The sequence below is a fragment of the Strix aluco genome, chromosome 7 (assembly GCF_031877795.1).
Source record: "Strix aluco isolate bStrAlu1 chromosome 7, bStrAlu1.hap1, whole genome shotgun sequence".
Lineage (NCBI taxonomy): Eukaryota > Metazoa > Chordata > Aves > Strigiformes > Strigidae > Strix > Strix aluco.
In genome coordinates this window covers 27,890,709-27,914,117 of record NC_133937.1, presented here as the reverse complement: position 1 = coordinate 27,914,117, position 23,409 = coordinate 27,890,709, and the positions used below count along the sequence as shown (strand labels likewise).

The 23,409-nt window shown below is 47.2% G+C and overlaps 1 protein-coding gene across 3 annotated transcripts in view; it reads left to right on the top strand.

Annotated features, from left to right (window-relative positions):
• Positions 1-23,409, top strand: part of SH3PXD2A (SH3 and PX domains 2A) — a 258,575-nt gene that overhangs the window by 56,710 nt on the left and 178,456 nt on the right. For all 3 annotated transcript variants that reach the window (XM_074831206.1, XM_074831207.1, XM_074831205.1), the window contains exon 3: positions 20,173-20,248. In XM_074831206.1, coding sequence (XP_074687307.1) covers positions 20,173-20,248 — 76 coding nt within the window. The remainder of the gene's footprint in view (positions 1-20,172; positions 20,249-23,409) is intronic.

Sequence of the window (23,409 nt, the reverse complement as noted above, 5' to 3'; positions counted from 1 at the left end):
ATGAGGTTGGGAGTTTCTTTTTCTGCTTTGTTCCCTTCCTGCTTGCCTAGAGTCATGGCATGCTTCTCCTTTTGTGTAGCTAGAGCATTTTCATGTCTCGTGCAAACACAAGTATTCCCACTACAGAACTGTCTTTCGCAATTTCCCCTTTCCCTCCTTCAGGGGAAGCATTGATGAGTGTTTCCAGTGAAGTGGTCAGGGCAGCAAAACCCACAGAGGAGCCACGCTGCTGAGCAGATGGGTGGTGAAGTCATGCAGAAAGCAAGAATACTGATGCTCTGGGGGAAGCCCAGCTTCATGCACACTCATTCCTGGGTGCCCTGTTAGAACACACCCAGTCAAGCTGGGGGCTTTGCTCTCCACCTGTTGCTTTTCATTTAAAAGGAGAGATCTGGTCTATAGGATCTAAAGGGAGGACTTGAACTCTTACAGCATGTCAGATCCTTTGGCACTGCCCTGGCTGTGGCAGGGCTGATTCCACTGATTCCACACTTTTTACTGAGCATTTACCTGTACAAGTGCCCGTAACTGTGGTTTTCTGAAGCTATCCCATTTAACTGTTGGGTTAGCATTTGCTTGTCCCTGCCTGTGCCCAGGAGAAGCATGGCAGGGTCGATGGTCCTTTGGTACGTGTGTGAGAGGAGAGTGTCCTGGTTCCCAGGTCCAAACCCTGAGAGCTTCATTCTGGCTAGGAGCCACAGGGACGTAGCAGTGGGTCCTGCAGCTGCAGCAGGGCTGGTGTGAGCTGCAGCTGTCCCTCGTGGTGCAAAGCCAGCAGAGCAGGGAGATGCAGTCCTGTGAGGAGGTTTGTGCTTTGGAGCAGAGTGAGTTGCTGACAAATTCTTGATTGGCGGAACTGTGAACAAACTCACAAAGGACTAAGCAGAGACTCAGAAAAGCATCCTTGTGTGTTTAAGGTAATTTCAGTAAATCTGCAGTGCAAGCAGGGCGCTCTCTCTATTGAAGCCATTCATGAGGCATCAGTGTCAATGCAGAGATGTCTCTGATTCACCAAATGCAGTCAAGGGCAGATCCTGATCAATTTAGTGGTGTTTTTGCAAACTTAAGATCGGAGCTGTGTGCCTGGGTCTCGATGCATTTGTTTTTTTAAGGGTGTGTTAAGAAAACCAGTGGGACTTGCTGAGCTGCTACCTTCACCCAGGTGTTTTGAGAGAGGTGAAGGACAAACCACAAAAACATTGTGTGAGAGAGAGGAAAATGCCAAATGGGAAGGAATTAGAAGGCAAACCAGAAATGGACTAAGTAAAATGATAACAGAAAAAAAATCTTTTGAAGGACTAAGGTGAGTTTAATGATCAAAGTTTTGTCTTACAGGGAGTGTATCTTACCCACCTGGAGCAAAAACCATTTCACAGGCTTTTCTTTTTTTCTGGTTAATCTCTGGCTTTTGGCAGCCCAGTGTGTTGGACATTTCGGCCTCTCTGTGGTCTGGGCAGCTTTGAAATCCAAGTCCGAGCTTGTCCTGGTCACTACACTGATGTGTTGCTGCTGCTTGAGCAAAACTGGCATGTGTGTCTTCCTGGTGAAGAAAATATGTTGCGGGATGGCACATGGCAAGCACCTGCATCCTTGTAACAAGTCCAGGTTGTCCTGTAGTTTTTAGAGCATTGGTGGCTGTTAGTGCAGCTTTGCAAAAACGTCTGTAGCCATCTGCGATGCTTGTTGTGTTAACTGTGCGAGGGTTAGAAGGTGCTGGTCTCTGACACATCTCACTTGCATGTAAGGGTAGGATTTAGCATTTGATGTTTCAGGAGGTGGCAGAGATTCATTTGCCATTGGGGTCTGGGAATAAGGCAGATGGAGCAGTAAAGGATGGTGTGCTCCCCAAAGGTGGTCTCTGGATATCCTTATGCGAAGGGAGAGGTTTCCAAAAAGTGTTTCCAGGGTGGAGAGAAGCCCTGCAAAGTTTCAGGGTCATTCTCAGTGTGGGACAGCCCTGGATTATACAGCTGAGCAGGGGTGTGCTGTGGGCTGCAGGAGCACTAGGGCTGTAGGTTACTGCCTGTGGCTGTTAAGAAACCTCATGTCAAATCCTGTTCCACTCTTAGATCAAAATATATTTCATCGCCTTAGTGTGGGGATATTTTTTGTGTAATTAGGAGCTAGGAGTCTGTTGTGTGGAACAAGGAGTGGGGAACTGCTGGTGTGGCAGGAAGGTTATCTGGAAATATCCACCCATAAAATGGGGGCTATAATCAGCCCTCCTGGAGAAAGTTTATTCATTAATGTCTGTAAAATGCTTTGAAGTCTTCGGCTGGGAGTCATTTTAACAGAGCCAAATGTTAGTTGCATTACAGTAACTAAGCCAGACCTTAATGACCACGTTCCCTCTCCTCCCCCCGAGCCCCCAGCCATTTCTAACAGGATTTGGTGAAGAAGTGAAACATCAGCAGAGTGACCAAAGAGAAGTGAACTGCTCAGCAGAAATATAAATAGTGATTTTCTTTCCTGGGATTATGTCCTGGTCCCACAGACTTTTTCTGCAGGAGTTGAATTTGTGGAAGGGATGAGGAGTTTATTTCCAGGTTTGTACCATGTTATCCCATTTGATAAATGGTTTAGGATCCCCTTGTGTTAATACTCGATGGTGGCCTTTGGGTGATTAAAGTCACCCCAGCTTGTCTCGATGGGAAGTCACCATAGTGAGACTGGCATGCTGGAATGGGAGGGAGCTGTGGCTGTCGATAGGGTGCATGGCAAGCAGGGGAAAGACTTTGCTGGGGCGAAGCAAGGAGGTGCCCCAGAGCAGGATGCAGGGGAGAGCTGGTTTAATGGGGTGCTCAGCTCTGGCTGCCCGTAAGTGCCCCTTGCTACATGTCTATTCATTCCTACAGCATTGTCTGTCCCCTGTTGATAACAGAACACAATTACCTTTCAATTTGCTTGATTTCTGGTGTCAGGAGATGAGGCTTGGTGATGGCGTTGGTGGCAGCGAGGGTCATTTTCTTTCATATGAAGGAAACGGGGCAGGTTCAGTCCATGCTGTGTCCCCAGAGTACCTGTGGATGGGATTGCAGCATGGAGGCAAGCAGGTAAATGGGTGTGCCAGAAGTTGTGATGTGAGGACAGGTCCTAAAGAGTGAGCTGCTGTTACAAAATTGTTCTTTGGTCTTGCACCCATTAGCTCTGCGTGCAACTAATAACAGCTCATTAGCATGGCCTGATGTGTCATGTGTTCAGACAGGGTTGATAATCTTCCCGGCCAGCTCTTGACACCCTGGCTCATGCATCCATTCCCTGGCCTCACCCAGGGTTAGGCTGGGATGGCTCCTGCCTCGGGGACTGCATTTGCTAATCGTTGCCTGGAGATTTGAGTAGCCCACACATGCGTTGGTGTGGGGGAGGCTGCTCTGTGTTGAGATGATGGGTCTCGAGTGAGAAGGGAGGTGTCTCCAGCCCAGAGGCAGAGCACACTATCTTACATGCACCCCGTAGCAAGGATGCCGGAAAGGTGGCTTGCCAAAACCAAAGAGAGGAGCCAGCATCTTCCCCAGAAACCCCACGTTTCTAGTGACCTGTCTTTTGAAAGTGCACTCTGATTGTGGAGCTCACAGCCAAAGACTGACCCAGCCCTCGCCTTTAATCTCATCTTTCCTCTTCGAGTCCAGTCCCTGGAAAGATGCAGCTCTCCAAGAAGACATTCCAGGGGGGTTTAATCACTGCGCTTGCTACAGCCCTGCTGCGCTTGTGGTCTAAGCACCTGCTGTTTCATTTAATTAGCAACAAATGGGAGGCGTGGGTTGGGGGGAAGAGAGAGCAGCACCCTGGTGAAGTATTTGCTGCGATGTGATGTATTTTATTTTGGGTTCGGAATGGAGGCCATGAGGAACATTTTCCAGAGGACTCCATAAACCACCTCCGTTCACAGGGTGATTATTTGAGGAAGGAGGGGGGTGTGGATTTAAATCAGTGCCGCTAATTTCTGCAAACAGCCACATTATTTTTAATTCATACTCCAGACTCCCTCCACCCATGGCTTGATGTTAGGAGCAGTGAATTTTCCACGTCATAACAAAGTCCCTCTATAAAAGAGAGCCCTTTAAATATATATTTAAAAATTGATTTCAGATACGTCAGTCTCTCAAGTAAGTCTTCAGACTTACTCTTTCCTTCCCTCATGGTGACCTGTTAATTTATTTGTATTTCAGTAGCACATACTAGCTCTGAGCAGAGGTAGGTCTGTCTGGTGTTAGGGACTGGAAAGTGCATGAAAAGCCGCAAGTCCTGATGAATATAAGTTGAAAGAAGTAATCCCTTTGTTCACTATGCCTTAGTTAAGCTTGGGAGCTCTGTTGAGATAAAAGCATTACATTTCTAGTAGTGTTTTACCAATGCAGGGAAGGGAGATGGGGACAACTGGGGTGAGACTTCAGGATCAAGCCACTTGTGCTGGACACTCTGTGCCCCTTGGGAGACCAGCAGCCAGAGCTTTGTGCCGCGAAGGTTACAGTCGCAGCTTCTATGTGCTCCAGCCCACCAGCCCAGGGGCTGTTTTTCTCCATGGGGATGGCAAGTTTAACAGTGATCTCTCACACTTTTACATCTGGTGCAAACTGTAATTCATAGTCTAAAGACATGTAAGGTGTATTGGCCTTCTGTCTTCTTTTCTTAGGATGGTTAAAGCACCACAAGGGCTGCAAGGAAGAACAAGTGTTGTTTGTTGGGGTTTTTTTGCCCTGCCCTGACTAAAGCAGAAGAGCTGGGTTTTAGAGATTTTTGGCTTTGGATTCCCTGTTCTGCAAGAGCTTTCATCTCCCATGGATTTTGAGAGGATAAATTAATTTGTGGCCATCAGGTACCCAGATGCAGTGGTGACTGGCATCATGTTGAAAACTCAGACTGATCATTATGTTCTCATGTGGAGTTTTAAATTCAGTTGTGGGTATTGGGTTCTTGACAAGGACAGTAAAATTCATGGAAAATCTTTATCTTATGAGATTGTCATAATCTTGAATAGCAGAAATACAGACATTCTTGCCATATGTCTATCCTACAGGTCTTCAGTAATAGAACACAATATTTCAGCTGGAAGGGACCTACAGTGATCATCTAGTCCAATGGCCTGACCGCTTCAGGGCTGACCAAAAGTTAAAGTATGTTATCAAGGGCTTTGTCCAAATGCCTCTTAAAACACTGACAGGCTTCAGGCATTGACCACCTCTCTAGGAATCCTGTTCCAGAGTTTGACCACCCTCTCAGTAAAGTATACAAGCTTTGTAGTTATTCATTGTGTACACAATGCTTGTATGCTCACTGCTGCCAGTGGCACCGTAATAGCTCTTGGAGATTTCCCAGTTGGGAAGACAAATGTAAGAGAGGTTTTCCTGGGAAGGGAATTTGGTTGTACCTGAAAATCCAGTGGCATCGTGGAAAAAATAATCACCTTTGCTTGAAGTGCCCAAGCATGGAAAAGTAGTCCTTCTGCAACCTAGAAATCATTGATTTTGCAGAAATTGTCTCTTCCACTTGCTTTTCTGAGTAGTTTCATTGTTTTTTCATCGGCTTGCAAAGCACACAGGGCACCTGCACATCCTGGACCTGGCGGACTCCTGCAAGTTAGCATTATGCTGAGAATCAACCCCATAAACCCTCAGCAGTTTTTCCTCCTTTCTCTATATTCCTGTCTGATGTTCGAAATAGGTTCTTTCTGCGTGGATCAAATCTGGAAGCAGTACCTCGAGGGACACATTCAGACTCAGGATATAAAGTTTGGAGTTCTTTTTCCACCTTTGACATTTGAGAGATGCTTTTAAGTAGATGAGATAGTATTACAGTGTCAGCCCATCTGTCATTGGAAACATTGATGTTTGAATCATATTCTTCTGCTCAGTTGTAACAGAAAGGCAAGTGAAACTGTCTGGTGGTTTGCCTTGTTGCATGCCTCAATACGGCTAAGAAAGGAAATTTGGTTTTGTTTTCAAGTCTCTGTTGTATTTGCACTGTTTAATGCTGTTCAGTCCCACATCCAGGCAGGGGGATTGTCTGCCCAGGCTGCTCTTGCTGCCTGTAATGGAGAACAGCCCCTTTGCTTGCCTCTTCAACTGCTGGTGCTTGCTTTCGAAATATGAGCATCTTCCTCCAGCTTCAAATCCTTATCCATGTTGATACTAATCTTCAAGGTTCAAAGCAGGGGTGAGATTTCAAAGCCTCCTTAACCATGTTAGATCTGCAGTGTGACTCTCAGGCTGTGTTGAAAGTCCGTGTGTTGAATCACGTATAATCACATCTCTGCACCTGTTAGAGCAGGGAAAATTTCTTCTGAGTTTTGTTTCTGTTTTTCTTAAGCCGTGCTCAGGTTTTCCTCCTTTCCTGGCCAGTGTGACGTTCTCCTGCATGTGACCTCATGGAGGGACATGCACCAGCCCCAGATGAAGGGCTAGGAACAATTGTCTGCACCTGGCTGAGCAAAATAGGTTATTTGTGTGTATGCGTGTGTGTCTGGTAGTGTAATTTATTTGTTCAGTTACTTGAGCCAAGGTTCCCCCCTAAAGGAAGCCCTAATTAAGCAAGATAACTTTACATCTGGGCTGCTGGCAAAGAGCAGCTCACTGTGCTCGCATGCATGCTGGCTGCAGGTGTGTAGTTGCCGCCCTCCCATGCCCTTTTCTGTCCCTGTTTGATAATGAAGGGAGGTTAGCAGTAGCTGTGCTTCAATGAGGCTAGTGTCTTGCTTTCTGATGGAAAATGGGCCATTCTGTGCTCTGAAATAGTCTATCTTACCCTCAGCAGGGTACATACATGGGACCTAATTTTTGAAGTTGCTTGTGTCCTGGTAGAAAGCAATTGATGTGTCATTCCTCCTCCCACCTCCTCCCCACTTCACTTCTTTCTTCGGATCCTTTTTTTTTTTTTTTTTAATTGAAGTTTAGGGCTAGGTTCTACGGATGGCTGAAGCAGAAATTCCCTATAGAAGCTGCACCCTGATCCCTTACAGCCATAATGCTGAGGCACTAAAGGCTAATCAAATAAATAACCCTACGGAGCACATGAGGATCACGCAGGCTCACAAAACCAGCAGCCAGGTCTAGATACCACAGTGCCATCGGACAGCTTGGCTGCTGCTCGTCAGGGAATTACAGGGCCTGGATGTGGCCTGAATCCCTTTGATGCAAATTACCATGTTCCTGGATGCTTTTTGTGACAAAGAATCATCAAGTAATTTCAGGGGGGATCTGTGAAATGTTAATTCCCTGCCCGAGCCAGAGGCTAGGGCAGAAGGGAGCTGTATGGTACCTGCAGCTTGTTGGTTAGACTTGGACTTTGCAACACATCTGTGAGAATGTTTCCACAATCTGGGCATCCTTCTGATGTTTCTTTATTGTGGCTTTCTGTGATGGGGAGGAGGACAGAACAGGCGAGTGGAAACCCACAGGGAGGATGAGAAATAGCCCTGGATGCCTTCACAGTGCCCAGCAGGGTCAGTGCAAGATGACTGTCATGCTTGTTTGGCCTGCCTTTCTGCCCCATCCAGCTTCTAAAGCTGGTCACAAGACATGGAAGGGCATAGAAATCTGCATCCTCACTGGTCTTGCCCTAGACGGACATCACCCTGGCCACCAAAGCAGCTCATAGGTCACCTTTTTCCCCTCAGAAAGCCTTTCAGAAGTGTTTAGGAAGGAGCCTGCTGGATGGAATGAGTTGTTTCTACCTATTCCCTGCAGTTTGCTCTCCCCAGGACCCTTTCATTGCATTGCCCAAGCACACCTGCATCATATATATAACCAGTGTGTATCCTTTACCTGGCCACCGTGGATTGCGTGTGTGGCCAGACAGGCTGGAGCATTTTCATTTTACAGCAGAGTATGTGCCCAGTTATGTACAAACGGTCCCTGGTGATGTGCCTCTCCTCATGTGAGGAAGATCTCATGGAAGAGCATCTGCCAGAGGAGAGCAGACATGGATGCTGACTGGCAAGGTGGACATGTAGCCAGCTGCCTATGAAGCAAGGGACGCTGGTGTGCCGCCCAGGTGGCTCTGTGGCCACCCTCGGATTAAAGCTCGGGAAGCCTCTGCCCTGATGGAGATGGAAGAGGCATCTCCTGCATGGGTGCAACAGCTCTGGCTTTCAGGGCAGTGCCATGCTGCCTGTGGCACGTGGCAACGTACCGGGTACCTCCTGTGCCTGGTCCCACTGACCATGGTCCCACCGCCAGGTCTCGCAGATGCCACCAGGCAGGGCTACAAGCTGGAGACTTTCTGGTAGGATGGAGCTGGAAGGAGTGCCTCTCCTCCCGGATGCAGACGTCTGCCTCCGTGTGCTGTTTGTCTCTCACAACTTGTAGCAGTTTTATCATCTACAAGTTTGGAAAAGTCACAGCCCTGACAGTGTTTCTTGACATTGTGCCTGCACCACTTAAAAGCTACCGAGATTAAAAAAAAACAAAAAACCCACTACCATTGTCAAAGACCTCCATCAATGCTTTTAATATGCTGCCAAATATTACATGTGATTAGTTGGTATAATACACAGAATACCATCTGGTCCATGAGCGGTGCGTCCAGGGACGGATGATTATTATCTGAATGAAAAATCCTGGAGTAACACACAAGCATGCAGAGCGTAACACAGAGGCCCCGTAAACACTCGGTGTGCTCACCCTGCTCCGAGCAGCACACATGCAGCCGCCATGGCCACCATCCAAACCCATCTACTTTCCCAGGGTTTGCTTTCATTCTCAATTAAATTAACAAAGCTCCTCAGGCAGACTTGTACTTACAAAAATAAGATTTCAGTCCCAGCCTCCCTTCTTAGGGGTCTTGCTTGGATTTGTCCTGGAGGATATGTTGTCCCTCCTTCCAGTGCGGTCTTGCGTCATGATCTGGTCCATCTGCAAGGTCCTTTGGGATGGCTGTGCGGGTCCCCTGGGATCCTTCTGGGCATGGCTTGAAGGACTCAGATGTTACCCAAATCCCCCTTTTTAAAGAGAGAACATGCCCCATGCTGTGCGTCAGGGCAGTGATTGAAAGGAGCTGGCATGGGTTTGACTGTCCAGCTAAGGTGCCTGTGTTGTGTGGTTGTGCTTAGCAATGGGAGGTTTCTTTAAAACAGCTTTTCTGATACCTGTGGACTTTGTCTCCCCTGCCCAGAGAGAAACCAATCCACAAGATGCCGTGGCAGTAGGCACAGGTAAGGACAGATTATTGCAAGCCTGGGTTTGTTCTTACATTCTAGCATGTAAATCCTTCCCTCTCTCCATTGAAAGCCCAAGCGGGTAACCCTGCTTTGGAGTCTGTCCTTCCTGTACACGGAACACCTTTGCTGTTCCTGCGTGCCAGATGAGCATCCTGGGCATCCAGGGCTGGGCAGGGCTGAGCTGAAGGGCCCATGCTGGGGCTGGGGGCGTAAAGGCTGGCAGCTGGCTCTGGACTGTTGGAAACCGCCTGTCCTGATGGCTGCTTGCTTACTTCCCTCGAGGTCCGGAGCAAGGTATCTGTTACATGTGCAGCTCTATCTACCCGCTTGGGCAGTGGGATTTGTTGTCTGTACTCCTTTCTAAATCCCCCCAAAGACAAGAGACACATGCGCTTGGAATCAGATACGCAGGCAAAACATCTTGGGGTTTGGAGGTAGGGAGAGAGGGAGAAAAGAAGACAAAGGAGTCTCCTCCCAGTGTGGAGTTAAAACCTGTGGTTATGTTGTGCTTGGCTCTGTTTCTTCATTGTACTGAGCTGGGCGGTCGTTCTCCCCCGTCTCCCCAGAGCTACAAGCAGTGTCCTACGGAGATGAGTAGATACCATTTCAGATGGAGTTTCTGAAGTAAAATGTGCCATTGTGTTCAGAGCTATTGTTTCTGTTTTCAATATTGAAGTTACTTGTGGTTTCCAGGGGACAATATATCAAGCAGAGCTAACAGGCTGTAGAGAAGATGTAGATTATGAAAACAGAGGGATTAAGTTTCATACACTTGGAGCTGAAGTCTCCTCTCTCATAGTAGTGTAAGCAGGGGAGTAGTCTTGCAGGCTCACGAAACTCTACCAGTTTAACAAAGGGTGTGTTTTTAAGCAGGTTTAGTTAAAACCATGGTCACAGCTGTGTGAGCAGCAGCAGTCTCTCTAAGGATGGGTTCTGTGGGTGCAAGATCAATGACCATCTGATGTATAGATCAGGTTTCAGAGCACTTCTGCACCAGGCTTTGCACAGTTCAAACTAAATCAATTTGTGAAGATTGGGTCTGGCTGGCTGGTTAGTCCCTGCCTAAAACACTAATGACATCAGCAGTTACATCTTTGAGAAAGGAGTAAGGAAGGAAAGAAGACAGATATGATTCTCCTGCCCTTGACACCCTTATTGCTTTGGGGGACCGGCTGGACCCAGGAGGAATCATGCTGGCACACAAGGTGACCCTTAAATGAAGAACTAGCCTCCCCTGCAAGATGTCATCCTAAATCTGTGATGTTGTGAAGCAGGTCATGGGTTTTGTTCCCTGGATAATCTGGCAGCACTGGACAGAGCAGGGCAAAACCAAACCAGCCTACAGATTGTGCTGACCTTAATATTTGGTGCGTGTTTTTGCTAACAGCAAGTATGTAATTAATAGCAGGACTTTGCTAATGGCTTTGTGCTGCTTTTAGGATGCACCCTCCAGCACCTTGCTTGCAGCTGCAATCCGGTGTTTGCCACTGCTACCAGGGGTTTCCTAAGGACCAGAGGGTTTGAAGCCCTGCAGCCTCCCACCAACCCATCCTGCCTTTGTGCTGGGCCGGGCTGCTCCTGCCTGCACAAAGGGTCTCTCCTGGGCAGGATATAGGCACTTGCGGTTTTTGCATTGTGAGGCCCTGGGAGTGGCTCAGTAAGGTTAATGCACCGATAAATCCAAAAAGCTCAATGGGGCTATGCTGTATTTCAATTGTTGGCTTGAAAGGGTTGAAATTTAAAGGATGGGAGGTAAATATTTTTTTAAATTCCCAGGTGATGTAGAAAACGGTGATTAATGGAAGTGACCTTGGTGCCTTCCTCCCTTTCAGTGAAGCTCCTAGAGTTGTAATTGTATTTAAAAATGAGACCTTTGCTCTGTCAGTGCTGTCAAATGTAGTTCTGTTGCTGTCTGGAGGCCAGTGTTATGGGAGAGCTTGGTCCTGCTTCCTTTGATGTCCAAGGGCAGTTGTCACTATTACTGCAGTGTCTGTCACTGGAGCACATTGGTCTCTTGCTGCTTATGTGCAGCCTGAAGAAACACTGTGAGGCCTGTGATTTTTGTAAGGATATAAAGTTGCAGGATATAAGGAAAGATGCTCTTCTGTTGAGGTCAGCTCTTCTCCCCAGCCAGGATTTTCATTGTGGCCTGCAGTGAGCCTTTTGGGACATGCCCAGGTTGTGCAGCCTGAGCACCAGGGCTGGCTCTGGATGTGCCAGCAACACAAAAGAGGCAAAATGCTTGCACCCCATCACAAAATTATGAGCCTTCATCAGAATCTAATTGACCTGATGAGGCATGGCGTCAACATGGCTGTGATATCTCTGCACAACCCTGCTGTGCCACGCAACTACAGCATTCATCTCTCTGCGCCTCTCTAAAACAGGCATTATGGTATGGCCTTACTTCTCAGGGATGCTGTCAGGACAAATCCACTGTAGACACTGGAATAACAAGGGTCATATAATCACCATGCATAGATGGAAAAGTATGAAGTAGCTTTTGTCCAAGCATCTTCCAGTGTCGTTCAGTCAGATGAGGCCAGTCTAATTTAGCAGTGGGGAAAGAAAATGCTTCTGGCGGGAGAAATCAATAGCTGCTCTGTGAAAGGACAGTGTGGGCTTTCTGAGAAGCTCTTCAGAGATGCACCAAGTGCCTCTGTCATCCCAAACCAGCAGCTCTGAATGTTTTGCCACTCTGTGTTAGCCACAAATGCTGGGCTCGTTCTGCGGAGCCTTAGAGAAAGCTGCATTTCGGTATGAAAAATACCAAATGTCTCGGCTGAGAAACAGCATTCCCTCTTGTGATGGATCATGTTGGGGAAAGACCCCAGTCTCTGCTCCCTCCCTTCTCCCCTGGCTGTTTTAGTTGGATACTGAGAGGTTTGTAAGATTTCCAAGATTTCTGGTGGAAATTTTCAGACCTGAGAAAGGCATTTTCCCTTTGGGGATTACACCATGCTGTAAATGTCTGTTCTCTTTATTTTATATGCGTTTTCCTGCTTTTGTTTGACTTTCTCACGGATTGCACTATATTTAATTCAGAACATATCCTATAATGCTGTAATTGTCAGGCATGTCAGCCAGTTATCCGGATGGTTTTTGCTTTAAGTTTTTTTTTTTTTTCAAAATAAAAGGAAAGCCAGTTGCTGCTGCTTCTCAGGGATTGAATTAATGCACTTCTCTTGTATACTGTGGCGTCATGTAACACCACGAGAGAGCCATTGTCACTGGCTGCCTGATATAATTATTCCTGCTGCATTGTGGAACCCGTTACTGCTTTAGGAAGAGATGGAGTTTCACCTCCTTCTGCTGCATAAGATGTCAGTTATACGTGTGAGCGGCTAACAGATGTGCTGTGCTCAGTCTGTTTCATGCCCTCACCCAAAGATCTCCGAGTCTTTTGCAAACTTTTGCTAATTGATATTATGCTCAGGAGCAGCTCTGTTATGGCTAATTTTGAAGGGGTGGGAGTTAGACAGACCTCCTGCTGTCTTGTGTCTGAGAGCAAACTGGTTTTTGTTCTCTGAGAGGGTGAAGCAGAGGAGGAATAAAAAGAAGCTCAGTGCGATGACCCACACCTAGAGAAAAGTCTCCAACAGCTATATCTTGCAGAGGGATCTGCCCCAAGGGCAGTGATTTTGTTCCCCATCATGCATGTCCTTCTGTCATTGATCTCACCAGGTATGGTCCTGGGGTGGAGTAAATCAGGTCCTTCCACTTATGTCATGGATGCTCCACTGATTAACCTTAGCAGAAAACCTGTCCTGAAATCAAACCATTGAAGACTGGCATATAGAAGGTGAATCTGTGGAGATGGGCTCTTGTGTTCTCCACTCTCTTGCTTGTTTTCACCTGCTGACATTTAAATGCTGATATGTTACCTGATAGCATGCGATCCATTTGCTGGAAATGGTGGCTAACCATCTTCCTTAAGTGAAAGACCCCCTTGGATGCTCTGGTTAACCAGGATTTGGAATATGCTACAGATGGACAAGTACATGCATGGGAGAATAAGCATATCTGAAAACCACAGATAATACTTCTTCCATTTGCTTCTGTCCTGCTGATTTTAGATGAGTGCAGTTCCTCTGAATTCAGTGTCTGATTCCTGCTCTGCAGCATAAGGCTCAGAGTGTTTGATGGTTCTTGATTAAATCTCGTGCCACCTCTCTGAGACCTCTGTCTTGCATTTTGCAGATGCAAAAGGAGACAGGACCAGAGAGGTTTATCCATGGGAAAACTCCAGCAGATGACAGAATTCAGCCCGATTCCACCCCTTCCCTTTCTTGCATATTACACTGTTTATAACTCAAAATATGATGATTTTGAGCTGATGATGCTGTAACCATCAGTCATGTCAGCGAGCAGCGCAGCTGGTTTTCAACTTCAAAATGAAAGGAAATTGCTGCTGCTCCTCAGGGTTTTAATTAATGGCCCTTCTTCTATTCTGGTATCTTACCCCCTGCTTCTCATCTGAGCTTTCGTTATCTACATCAGGGACTTTTAACCTTTTCTGATTTGCAGATGCCCTGAACCCCTCCTGCTCAGGGTGTGAGTTCCATCATCACTAGTTTCAGATCCCTTGTAGCACCTTTGCTTTTCTTCCAGTTTCTTTGGCAGCCCTCTCTTAGAAATGTGCACACTACCCCATATGCATACAGATGCCTCTGCTCCTCTGCTCTAGCTCTCAGTTGGCTGCAGCCCCTCTTTCCTCCTTGGCACTCTGTGCTCAGATCAGCCTGATGAGAAGGGACCACCGAGAGCTGGGATCACCATGTGCCTGATGCCTGACTGTCTTCATGTACTTTACCTTTCAAGTCCACCAGTGGCTAAATTAAAGTGATTGTTGGCTTGCCTCATTTTTAAGGAAAAATGCGTTTTCTAATGAGAACTTGGAAAATATGCCTCTTGGCATTAGTTGTAGGAAGTTACAGCCTTGGGACCACTTGAGTGGCCTAGAGTAAGGTGGCAAACTCGCTGGGGTTTCTGAGGGCACCTTGCCTAAAATCTGCTGCGCTCAGTCTCTTGGTCATGGTGTGATTTTCATCCACTATTCCTCTGGGACACAAGGAAATTAGACACTGTGGAAAGGGAGCGAGGCCTCATCTCTCTCTGCAGAAGGTTGGAGTCCTGTGTCCCTTTGCAGTAGTGGATGTTGTTTCACTTGCCAAGGTAAAGGGTTTGGATGAAAGTAATCCTCAGGGTCTTTGTGTGTTAAATCTCCCATGATTGCAGTGCTGACCTCCTGCAGGGCTTTGATTTTATCTGTGCACGTGGCTACATCCACTTGAAAAGGAACCAGCAAGATTTGCATGCTGATAAGAGATTATGTGGGTGTCCTAATTTGATCATTTTAAGAGATGTGGAGAACTTCACTCTTCTGACTAGGGGAGAGTTAAAACTGCTCCAAGGAAGGAAGGGGAGGAACGAACACCTCCCCAGGAAGCTCCAGCTAGAGTCTGTGTGTTAGGCACAGGTGGAGGTCAGGTAATTATCTCAGTGGATTAATTTCCGGGAGTTAGATTTGGTCCCAAACTTCCAAAACCTCAAGACCAAATCAGGAACAAAGTTCCCACTGGCAAATGCCACAGTATCAGGCCATTGAACAGTATATATATTTATGTCCCCTGCATTGGTTGGCTTACAGCAGAGTAAAAGCCTCTTTTGCAAAAGAGAAGTCACTCCTTAATCTCAGGTGCTCTAAGTCCTTATATCTAAACCAGAAAGAAATGTAGTTTTATGAAAATCTAACCAAGACAAATAAAATGTAGTAAGTAAATAATTATCAGGAAGATGCTTGGCTTCTCATCCTCAGAGATGCTACTTGTAGTATCTCAAAGGGTGCTTGTTCTTTTCTCTGTTAAGATTTTTAATCAGGTGGTACCATCGCAAGGCAGACAGGGGCTGCAGTTTATTTTCACAGCAGAACTCATGTGAAGTGACTGCAGATGTCATTAGCTGGTGATGGCTGAACCCAAATGGTCCTTGTGTGCAGGAGCATCTCTTTCTTCATGGCATATTCGTGTTCTTAGGTAAAGGTGGCCTGAAGCAGAAGAGATGAGAGGGAAGATGCCCAGGGAAGTGGTTGAGTTACCATCCCTGGAGGTAGTTAAAAGATATGTGGATGTGGTGCTTAGGGACATGTTTTAGTGGTGGACTTGGCAGTGTTGGCATAACGGTTGGACTCTGTTAAAGTCCTTTCCAACCTAAATGATTCTACGATTCTATGAAGTAGCAGCTTAGCTGTAAGTGAGGATGCTGGCTACACCTCTTATTTCCCATTTACATGCATGAGGCAGCTTTCAGAGCTCCCTACATTTATATCAAAAGTGTAGAGAGACTATGTTATTTGCCTTTCAGTTTCTGGACCTTGAACAATGAATAGGGTCATGTTTGCAAAGTTATGCCTCGCACCATAAAAGCTAAAGTAGTTTTTGGTTGGTTGTTTTTTACAGTGAATGCTAATTCTCAAACAACTGATCATTTCCAGGAGCTGGGACTTCAACAAAAAGGCCAGTTATGAGAGTTGTACCACTGGAATCTTCCTATTCCATTCTTGCAAGTCAAGTGATTTCATGGTTATGGGCAAGTAGTACGGAGTGGAGTGGGCCAGTGCTCTGAGCATCCTCTCATTTTAATGAGCAGCAACTCTCACACAAGTAATTCCCCTGATTTTTAATGTGATTAACTGCATGGTCATTTGCTGACTGCTAAAAGAAAGTCATATCTGGACCACAAGGTTTATAGCAACTCTTCTAAATGAGTTTAGCGCAGAAGCAATAAGGAAGCTGCTTGGAGCAGAAGGCAGGACTCTGTGCAGGACTTACGTAGGAAAGCTGTTGGCAAGCCCAGAGTAATTTGGAGAGACAAAGCCTGGGGAGGTGATTTTGGGGGTGAGTTATTTGTGGATGTGCATCTGTTGTGCCAGAAGCAGGAGTGGGATGTGTTTGTTCAGCCTGACTCCAGACATGCTGCCTTAATGGGTGGGAAGCTCGCTTCCCAGTTTCCATATACCCACCCTGTTTCCAAACGGATCCCCCACCCTGTGACACAGTGACATGGTAACGGATTTCTTTCTGCTCATTACACTGGTCATACAATTGGAAGCTCCCCCATGGTGGGATTCACATATTAACACTTGTAAGCAGATGAAGTGAGTATGAGCCAAAATGCATTGCCCACTTGGGTTTTCTTGCCTGCCCAAAGCCAGCCACAGCCCTAACTCTCCATTTTTTGGGAGTTGCCATCTAGACTTCCCTTCTTTCCCTTCATGCTGGGATGGTTTTACTCTAGGTGATGGGATGACTTTCTCATTCAGCATATCTTGTCCCTAAGTTAAATGTCATGTATCAAAGATGTGAGCAACAACTTATGGAGACTGCCCATGTCTGAGCAGAGAAACCTGGGGCATCAAGTGAAGAATTTTTTTCATCAATCATATGGATATTTGCAATAATAACAGTAATAATTTCCTTTAGTGAAAAAACATTTGTCACAGACTAAAGAGTTTTTAACTTTCAGATGCTCTGCAGACATCTAATTAAGTGAACTGAAAATCTGTTTATTAGTCTTTGGCTGTTAATCATCCATATGGGGAAAGCGCTGTGACTACCAGGAGGAGTTTCTGTGGTTCAGCCCTTAGCTCCCTCCATTTCTGGCTGCTCCATTTATCTCCATGGTTAGTGTCTACTCTTATCAAAGCCAGACTGAGTGGGGCTGTTAGGCATTGGCTCAGGATACTCCATCATCTCTGGGAGATTTGGGATGTTTCATTCAGGCCCATTGCTGTTTGTTTTCCCCTGCATCCATCTCTTCCTTGTCTTCTGCTTCGCATCCTTCTCCGTGGTGGGGAGGATACAGAATCCTGCTTTTCCAGGATTTAAGATCTAACTTGCACTGGCTTTGAATGGCAGAACTGGGTGCAGGGAAGTGCTGAGGAAGGCTCTCTGCATCTGCTGCTCTTTATTTGGCTTTAATATCCTGAAGGGTTTCCTGTGCTGCAGAACTGAAGGGCAATCATTACCTTCCAGTCTGTGTTGCAGGTTCTCCGTGCCGTTAGTACTCATCCGTACAGACATTGTCACACTGGGAGTGCTTTTTTAGGCATTAATGAGAACAACCAAGCATAGAGGCAGGGGCATAATTGTTGGGCTGCATTTATGTCCTTGCTCAGATCCTTTTTAGGCCTGTTGGGTTTACCATGTCATGCGTGAGATTCAGCCAGTAGTTTTCTCCTGAACCTGCTGCACAGCTGCCCAACACCAACCTGTCTTTCCTGCTGGGGCAGCACAAACGTGAGATCCAACTTGTTTGTCTGGGGGCTGAGCCACCAGCCAGCGGAAGTGTTATCTGGGGTCAGGGGCTTAGAGAGGGACTGTCACACTCCTCCATGGATGCCCAACCTTGTATGTCCTTTTAGAGGAGCAGCAACTTCACTCTTTGTCTCAGTTCGGCACAAAGATGTGCATGTTGCCCTTTGGGATATTGTTTCATATATCAAAGAAGATGAGAAATCTTCCGTGCTTCCTGGGGCCTTTGCATTAGGACAGGCTGTGTCCCCATGAATTGCATTGGTGGCCTCCCAAGCACTTCTGCCTCCCCCCAGCTCCCTGCCATCCAGACCCTCCCAGCAGAGGCAAGAGCCGGGGCAGAAAGTGTAGTCTAGGGAAGTTTAGCCAAACTCTTCCAGCTGCAGTTTATTGTATCTGTTTTTCTGATATCCACCCTTTAGATAAATAACACTAAGTTATACACATTGTGACTCTCTTGATGTGGTTAAAAAGGCTTGTATTAGCCAAGCTAATCTAACTCCAAGAATAACCATGGGAATTTGACTGTATCGGTTCCAGCTTGAATCGGTCACCATGTAGTAAAGTAAGAATTGCCTTCCCGGCTAAAAGTGTAGCAACAGTGAAACTTCAAGTCAATCGGTGGGGATTCCCTCCCCCTCTTTTTTTTTCCTTTGAACAAAACTCCTGCCCATGCCTGACCTCAGACACCCGGAGCTCTACCTACAAGAAAACAAAATTTCCCATTTTCAATAAAAACCATGTCTCTGTAGGCAGAAAAGTGAGTTAGCTAACAATCCGCACAGCTATGTTCTATTTATTTACCAGGCTGACTCCCTGATGGGGAAACATGTGGGATCTTTTAACTTTTTCTCCTGCACAGATGTTCCTTCTACTCGCAAGTTTCCTCTTGATCTTTGGTTTGCTGTACCATATGGTGAAAATGCTGGAGATGTTGTGTGCGATGGAAGAGGAGAAGGATTCTGTGTGCTTAAAACAGAAACAGTAAAAAAAAAAAAAAATCTGACTGCTTTTTTTCCCATGTTAGCAAAAAATATTTTTTAAAGGAAATCTGTTGAGCTAGCAAAACCACTGTTAACTCACACACCCTCACTGTTGGACATATAGCATTGATGAGATTAAACGCTGATTGACCAGCTCCCCCTGCCCCTGCAGCTTTTGCTGCCACTTTAGGTATTTGTATTGAGCTGTAGATCCAGTTCAGGTGAGGAGATAGGGGTCCTGCAAGGTCAAGTAACAGGACCACTTGCTTTCCTTCCTTACCTTCCTCAGAGGCAACAGGGCCTGTGGACTGTGGGTTGAAAGACATCTCTCCTGGTCTGTTGGAAACAAGTCACTGGGCTGGCAGCAGCTTCAGTGTTCCCCCAGCCCAAGGGAGCTGGGGCTTCTGTGTAGGATCTACAGGGACATAGAGCATTGCATTGTACATCTAAAATGTGGGAGAAAATGAAGTAGAATATGAAGATTTGGCTATTTATCTTCGTAGCACCACAGACTGAATGTCAGTGAAAGGGTGCAGAGAGTGAATGGGAGAGGTGAGAGGCTCTGGCAGTATTAGGGCTGGGGATGGTCTTGGGCAGGTCTGTGAAGGTACCACTGGAGCAGGTACTTCTGTTCTTTCTGGCTGAGGTTGTGCATGGCCTTTCAGCTCACTTTCAGCCTCAGTGGCACGGGTCCCTCCAGGCTCATCACCCAAAGAGAAATTATAGGGATCATTTAGGAACATCAGATCAGCATATTGCTTTCCTAGGCTTGCTTCCATAGAAGGTCACTGGTGATCAGCAGTCTCCTCCACCGTGCAAGCTAGCCATAGCCATCAATACTCCTGTGAGCTCCTTGGGTTGAAGGCTGGTTGCGGCTTTTCAGTACAACAGGATCCTGAGCCTGGTTGGCCCATAGGGGTGTGTTAGAAACAGGTGATTGTGGTGGACAAGGTTTAGGAGCTGGTGGGACAAGATCTTAGTTGATGTGGCTAAGGTGGCTTAATTGACTCTGGCTCAGGTGGTCCATAACCACGTGCTGAAGGGTGCTTGTCATGGGCTGAGAGCACACCCACCTTGAGCTCTGCTTTCTGGCCATTTGTGGTGGTGGTGTTCTCTGGGATGCTCTGCTCTCCCAGTCCTCCCTCCCTGCTGCCCTTTCTCTGTTGTCATCTCCATGTAGGGACTGCAGTGAAAGATGTTCCCCAAAACCCCATCTCTTTCTCCCTGGGAAAGCAGGAGTGCTCTTACTGGACCAGGGTAGTGAGCAGTGCCTTGCCAGCAAGAAGGAAGAGTGGGTGTTTTGTTAAATACACTTTAATCCACTTGCTTGAACAGCATTTTTAGCCAGGCGGGTGGTCTGTCACACGGACAGGTAAAAACTCTCTCCACCAATGCGGGCAGGCTGTGGATTAGAGACAAGGGGTGTGTTTTGTAACACAGAATGAGAGCCTAATTTTAGAACAGCGGTAAGGCCAGGCTCGGATGTCTGCCTGGGCCCTGTCCCAGCTCCTCTCTGCTGCCAGAAACTTGCCCTCCCTTTGTTGGAGTGAACTGTATCATACCTTTTTATGTACAGACTCCTCTGCAACAAGGCAGAGTAATTCCTGCAGTTGCTTTGCTTTGCTAATCCTCTTTTAAACCACACACAGACCAAGAGATCCCCTGGTCCCTATGCGGCCAGCCCATGTTTTCCCCCTAAGATGTTTGTCTGTTTCCTTTGCAGATGCAGCTTCTGGACAAGTTCCCTATTGAAGGAGGCCAGAAAGACCCCAAGCAAAGAATCATCCCTTTTCTACCAGGTAATGCTGTGGGGAAAGCCCTAAATATGAAATGGGTGAGAGCAATTGGGGACTGCAGTTTCCACTCTTACAAATGCCTTTTCCCTGGGAGCTCGTACATGCAGCCTTGTGATACCAGACCTCCACTTCTTCCTAAAATAACTGGCATGGCGTTTAGGGCTCCCAGGGGGTCTTGCATCAGCTGTTCAGGTTCAGGTTGGCTCATGCCCTGCCACACAAAGTGATTCGATGGCTTCTGGGGGGGCTGTGCCTGTAGGGTGCAACCAGACAGCCTGAACTTGGACCACCAATTGGGAGGCCACTAGAGACCAGAGACACCATCGTCTTCCTTTCTGGATGCCATGGCTCTGCAGACACTGTTACTGTACAATAAAGAATTAATAATTAGAGTTGCCACTGGGATATAAATGGAACTGAAAGAAAGTTAAATGCAAACAGGGATTTCTGCAATGCTGTCCAAAAAGATAAGTAAAAATATCTTTGGCCTAAGCCACTGTCCTTCTGACAGCTTTCAGAGAGGGCCTGGACATGATGGATATCCTCTCCTCAGGATAACAGCACATACTTCCACACAGCTTCTTCCAGCAGCGACTGCAGGGATGGCATGGGGGAGATGAGCCAGACCTCAGCATGCTCTTGGAAATGCGTGCTCGGGCCAGCTCTCTATTGTCTGACTGCACGATTCTGGCTGTTGGTTTAAAGTTTGGCTCACTGCACTGCCTGCCAGAATAAACGGAGTATTTTCAGACTGTTAAAAGGTCTGTTCTGTCTTTAAATATAAAAAGGAGATCCCAGCTCTTCCCCAAAGGTCTGTAAAGAGACGCTGGGATGGGAGCGTTTAGTCCTCTCCAGGAGCATGCTGTGGTCCCTGACGCTGTTTGCAGGCAGAGCAGCTGCTCCAGATGTGTGGAGAGCACAGCTCCAGGGCTAGCAGGGAAGCAGGGACTTGGAAACCAGCAGCGCAAATACGTGATGCAAGCATCGGAGCTGCAGCAGGGCAGCACGGCAGCCTGGCAGCCTCCACGGACCTTCTGGAAGGCAGCCCCAGGATCGGAGTTTGCTCTCTGCAGTGCTCTGTGCTGTAGCCAGACCCTCTGCAGCCAGGGGGAGGTGGTGTTGCCCTCCATTTCCAACCTGGAATGAGGAGAGGAGCTCAAGCATGGGCTCTCTTTTCAGCTGTGCCACCAACAAAGTCATAGACAGGTCATTTTGTGAAACCTCTGTACGATGAGGATGGATACTGCTGGTCTGCTTTTCTTGCTGTAAAGCCTTTTGAGACCTTTGGAAAGCACTGTACAGGAGCCAAATGGCTTTACGTGAGGTGCTGTAGGAAAATATCTATCTGCAGGTAACAGTTGTTCCTCCTGTATTGACCATCAATGGCCCATTTCTTTTATGTTGTCCTAGAAAAATATTGGCTGAATGCAGGTGACTGATGCTCGGGCTGTGTGCCGTTCCTAGTGATGGATGTCCTGATACGTGGGTGGGTGATATTTGCGGAGGATGAGATACATCACTTCCTACCCTTCCCACCCTCCAAGAACATGAGGGAGATGGTACTGCTGTGTCTCCTTGAGGGGAAGAGTTATATATGGAAAACATTTGGGTTGACTTAGTGTCCCAAAGAGAGAAGCTGCCAGAATAGAATAGACCTCAGCTGTATTTAATTTAAAATTTCTGTGATATACGTTCTACTTTTGATATCAAATCTCTGCCTCTTTCTTGTCGAACTGCTGCAAAGCCCTTGTTGCTTTACCCGGGAACAAGGTGACTCAGCTAAATGTCAAACACTGTCAAACTCTGTTAAATAAACTAGCTGCCATAATTAGAATACGCATGGCATTTCTGCAGCTGGAGCCGGGGATTACTGAAACGAATACCTAGCTATAAACTGTCTTAATTAAAAAACAGCAGGGCAGATGTTTGTACTTAAATCCTAGTTTTATGAATATGTTATGATCTTGCTTGCTTATTATGGACCTGATTCAGCCAAGCTGGAGCGACTCTGTGTGCTGGGTTCTGAGAGCCTGGGGTTTGCCTGTCCCACTTGCAGGCTTGGGCGACTTTCCCCCATCAGGTCTGGCTTAGGAAGTCAACGTATGCCAGCCTGTAGCTCCCATGTGTCAGCAATGCTATGGTGCTCTCCTGAAATAAAGGCATGATCTGAGCCTGGGATTTGAGGAGCCACCTTTGCAGGTCTTTTTGCCGTGGCAGAGGGTGTGTACGGACCTGGCTGGCCCGTTACCCATAGTGTGGTGGAGCCACAGCAGCAGCCCATGCAGCCGCTGCTCTGTAAGCAGAAGTAGGTGGTGGTGGTACCTGTATCTCCTGCTGCAGCGAAGGACTGGAAAGGAAGAACTGAGGGATGGCTGCAGCAGGTTGGGCCAAAGGGCCACCTAGCCCTGGCGGTGGCCAGCTGTGGGTCCTGAAGGAGAAGTGCAATCTCCCCCTTTCTACACCCTGACTGTTTAGCAGTCGCAGCAGGGGTTGGGGAATCCAGGATGCTGGGTCTTTTTCTGGTGTGGAGAAGGAGAAGAGAAGATACCTAAACCAAGAGATGAATGGCCTTTGGGACACCCTCCTGGTCTATCTATGATCATCTGGATGGCAGACAGGGCATGCAGAGGGTGTCACTGGGTGAAAGCAAACTCCCACGCCTCCTTCCCCCAGGGAAGGGGCTAACGTGTGCTCAGCTGTCACCCCAGTAGGATAAGGAGCACCACATGGCCATGTATCTGGAACAAGAGGCTGGACAGTCCAGGTCCTGTTGCTTGGGCACAGTCATGCTATGTCTCAGCTTACCCCACACAAAGCAGGGATGGTGGTGCACGATCCTGATTTATGAGAAAGACAAAAGTTGCCCCACTGCCCTGTTCAGCTCCCAGCTGTACATCTCTCTCCCTTCCACTGTCTGCACAGATTGCAAATTCCCTGGGTACTAGAAAGTATTTTGCTGCAGGTTTCATCCCCATCTGGGTGCAGATGCCTATGGCTTTGCTGACGTGTTATGTGTTGGCTGTGATTTTTGCTTTATGCACAGATGATAGCCCCCTTTGCACTCACCGCTGCTGGTTTGGGGTTGTTATGTGGTTGCACATTACTGGGAAAGGTGCCTCCCTGTTGGGGCAATCAAGCTTCAGTATTTGACTGTGCTGGAAGAC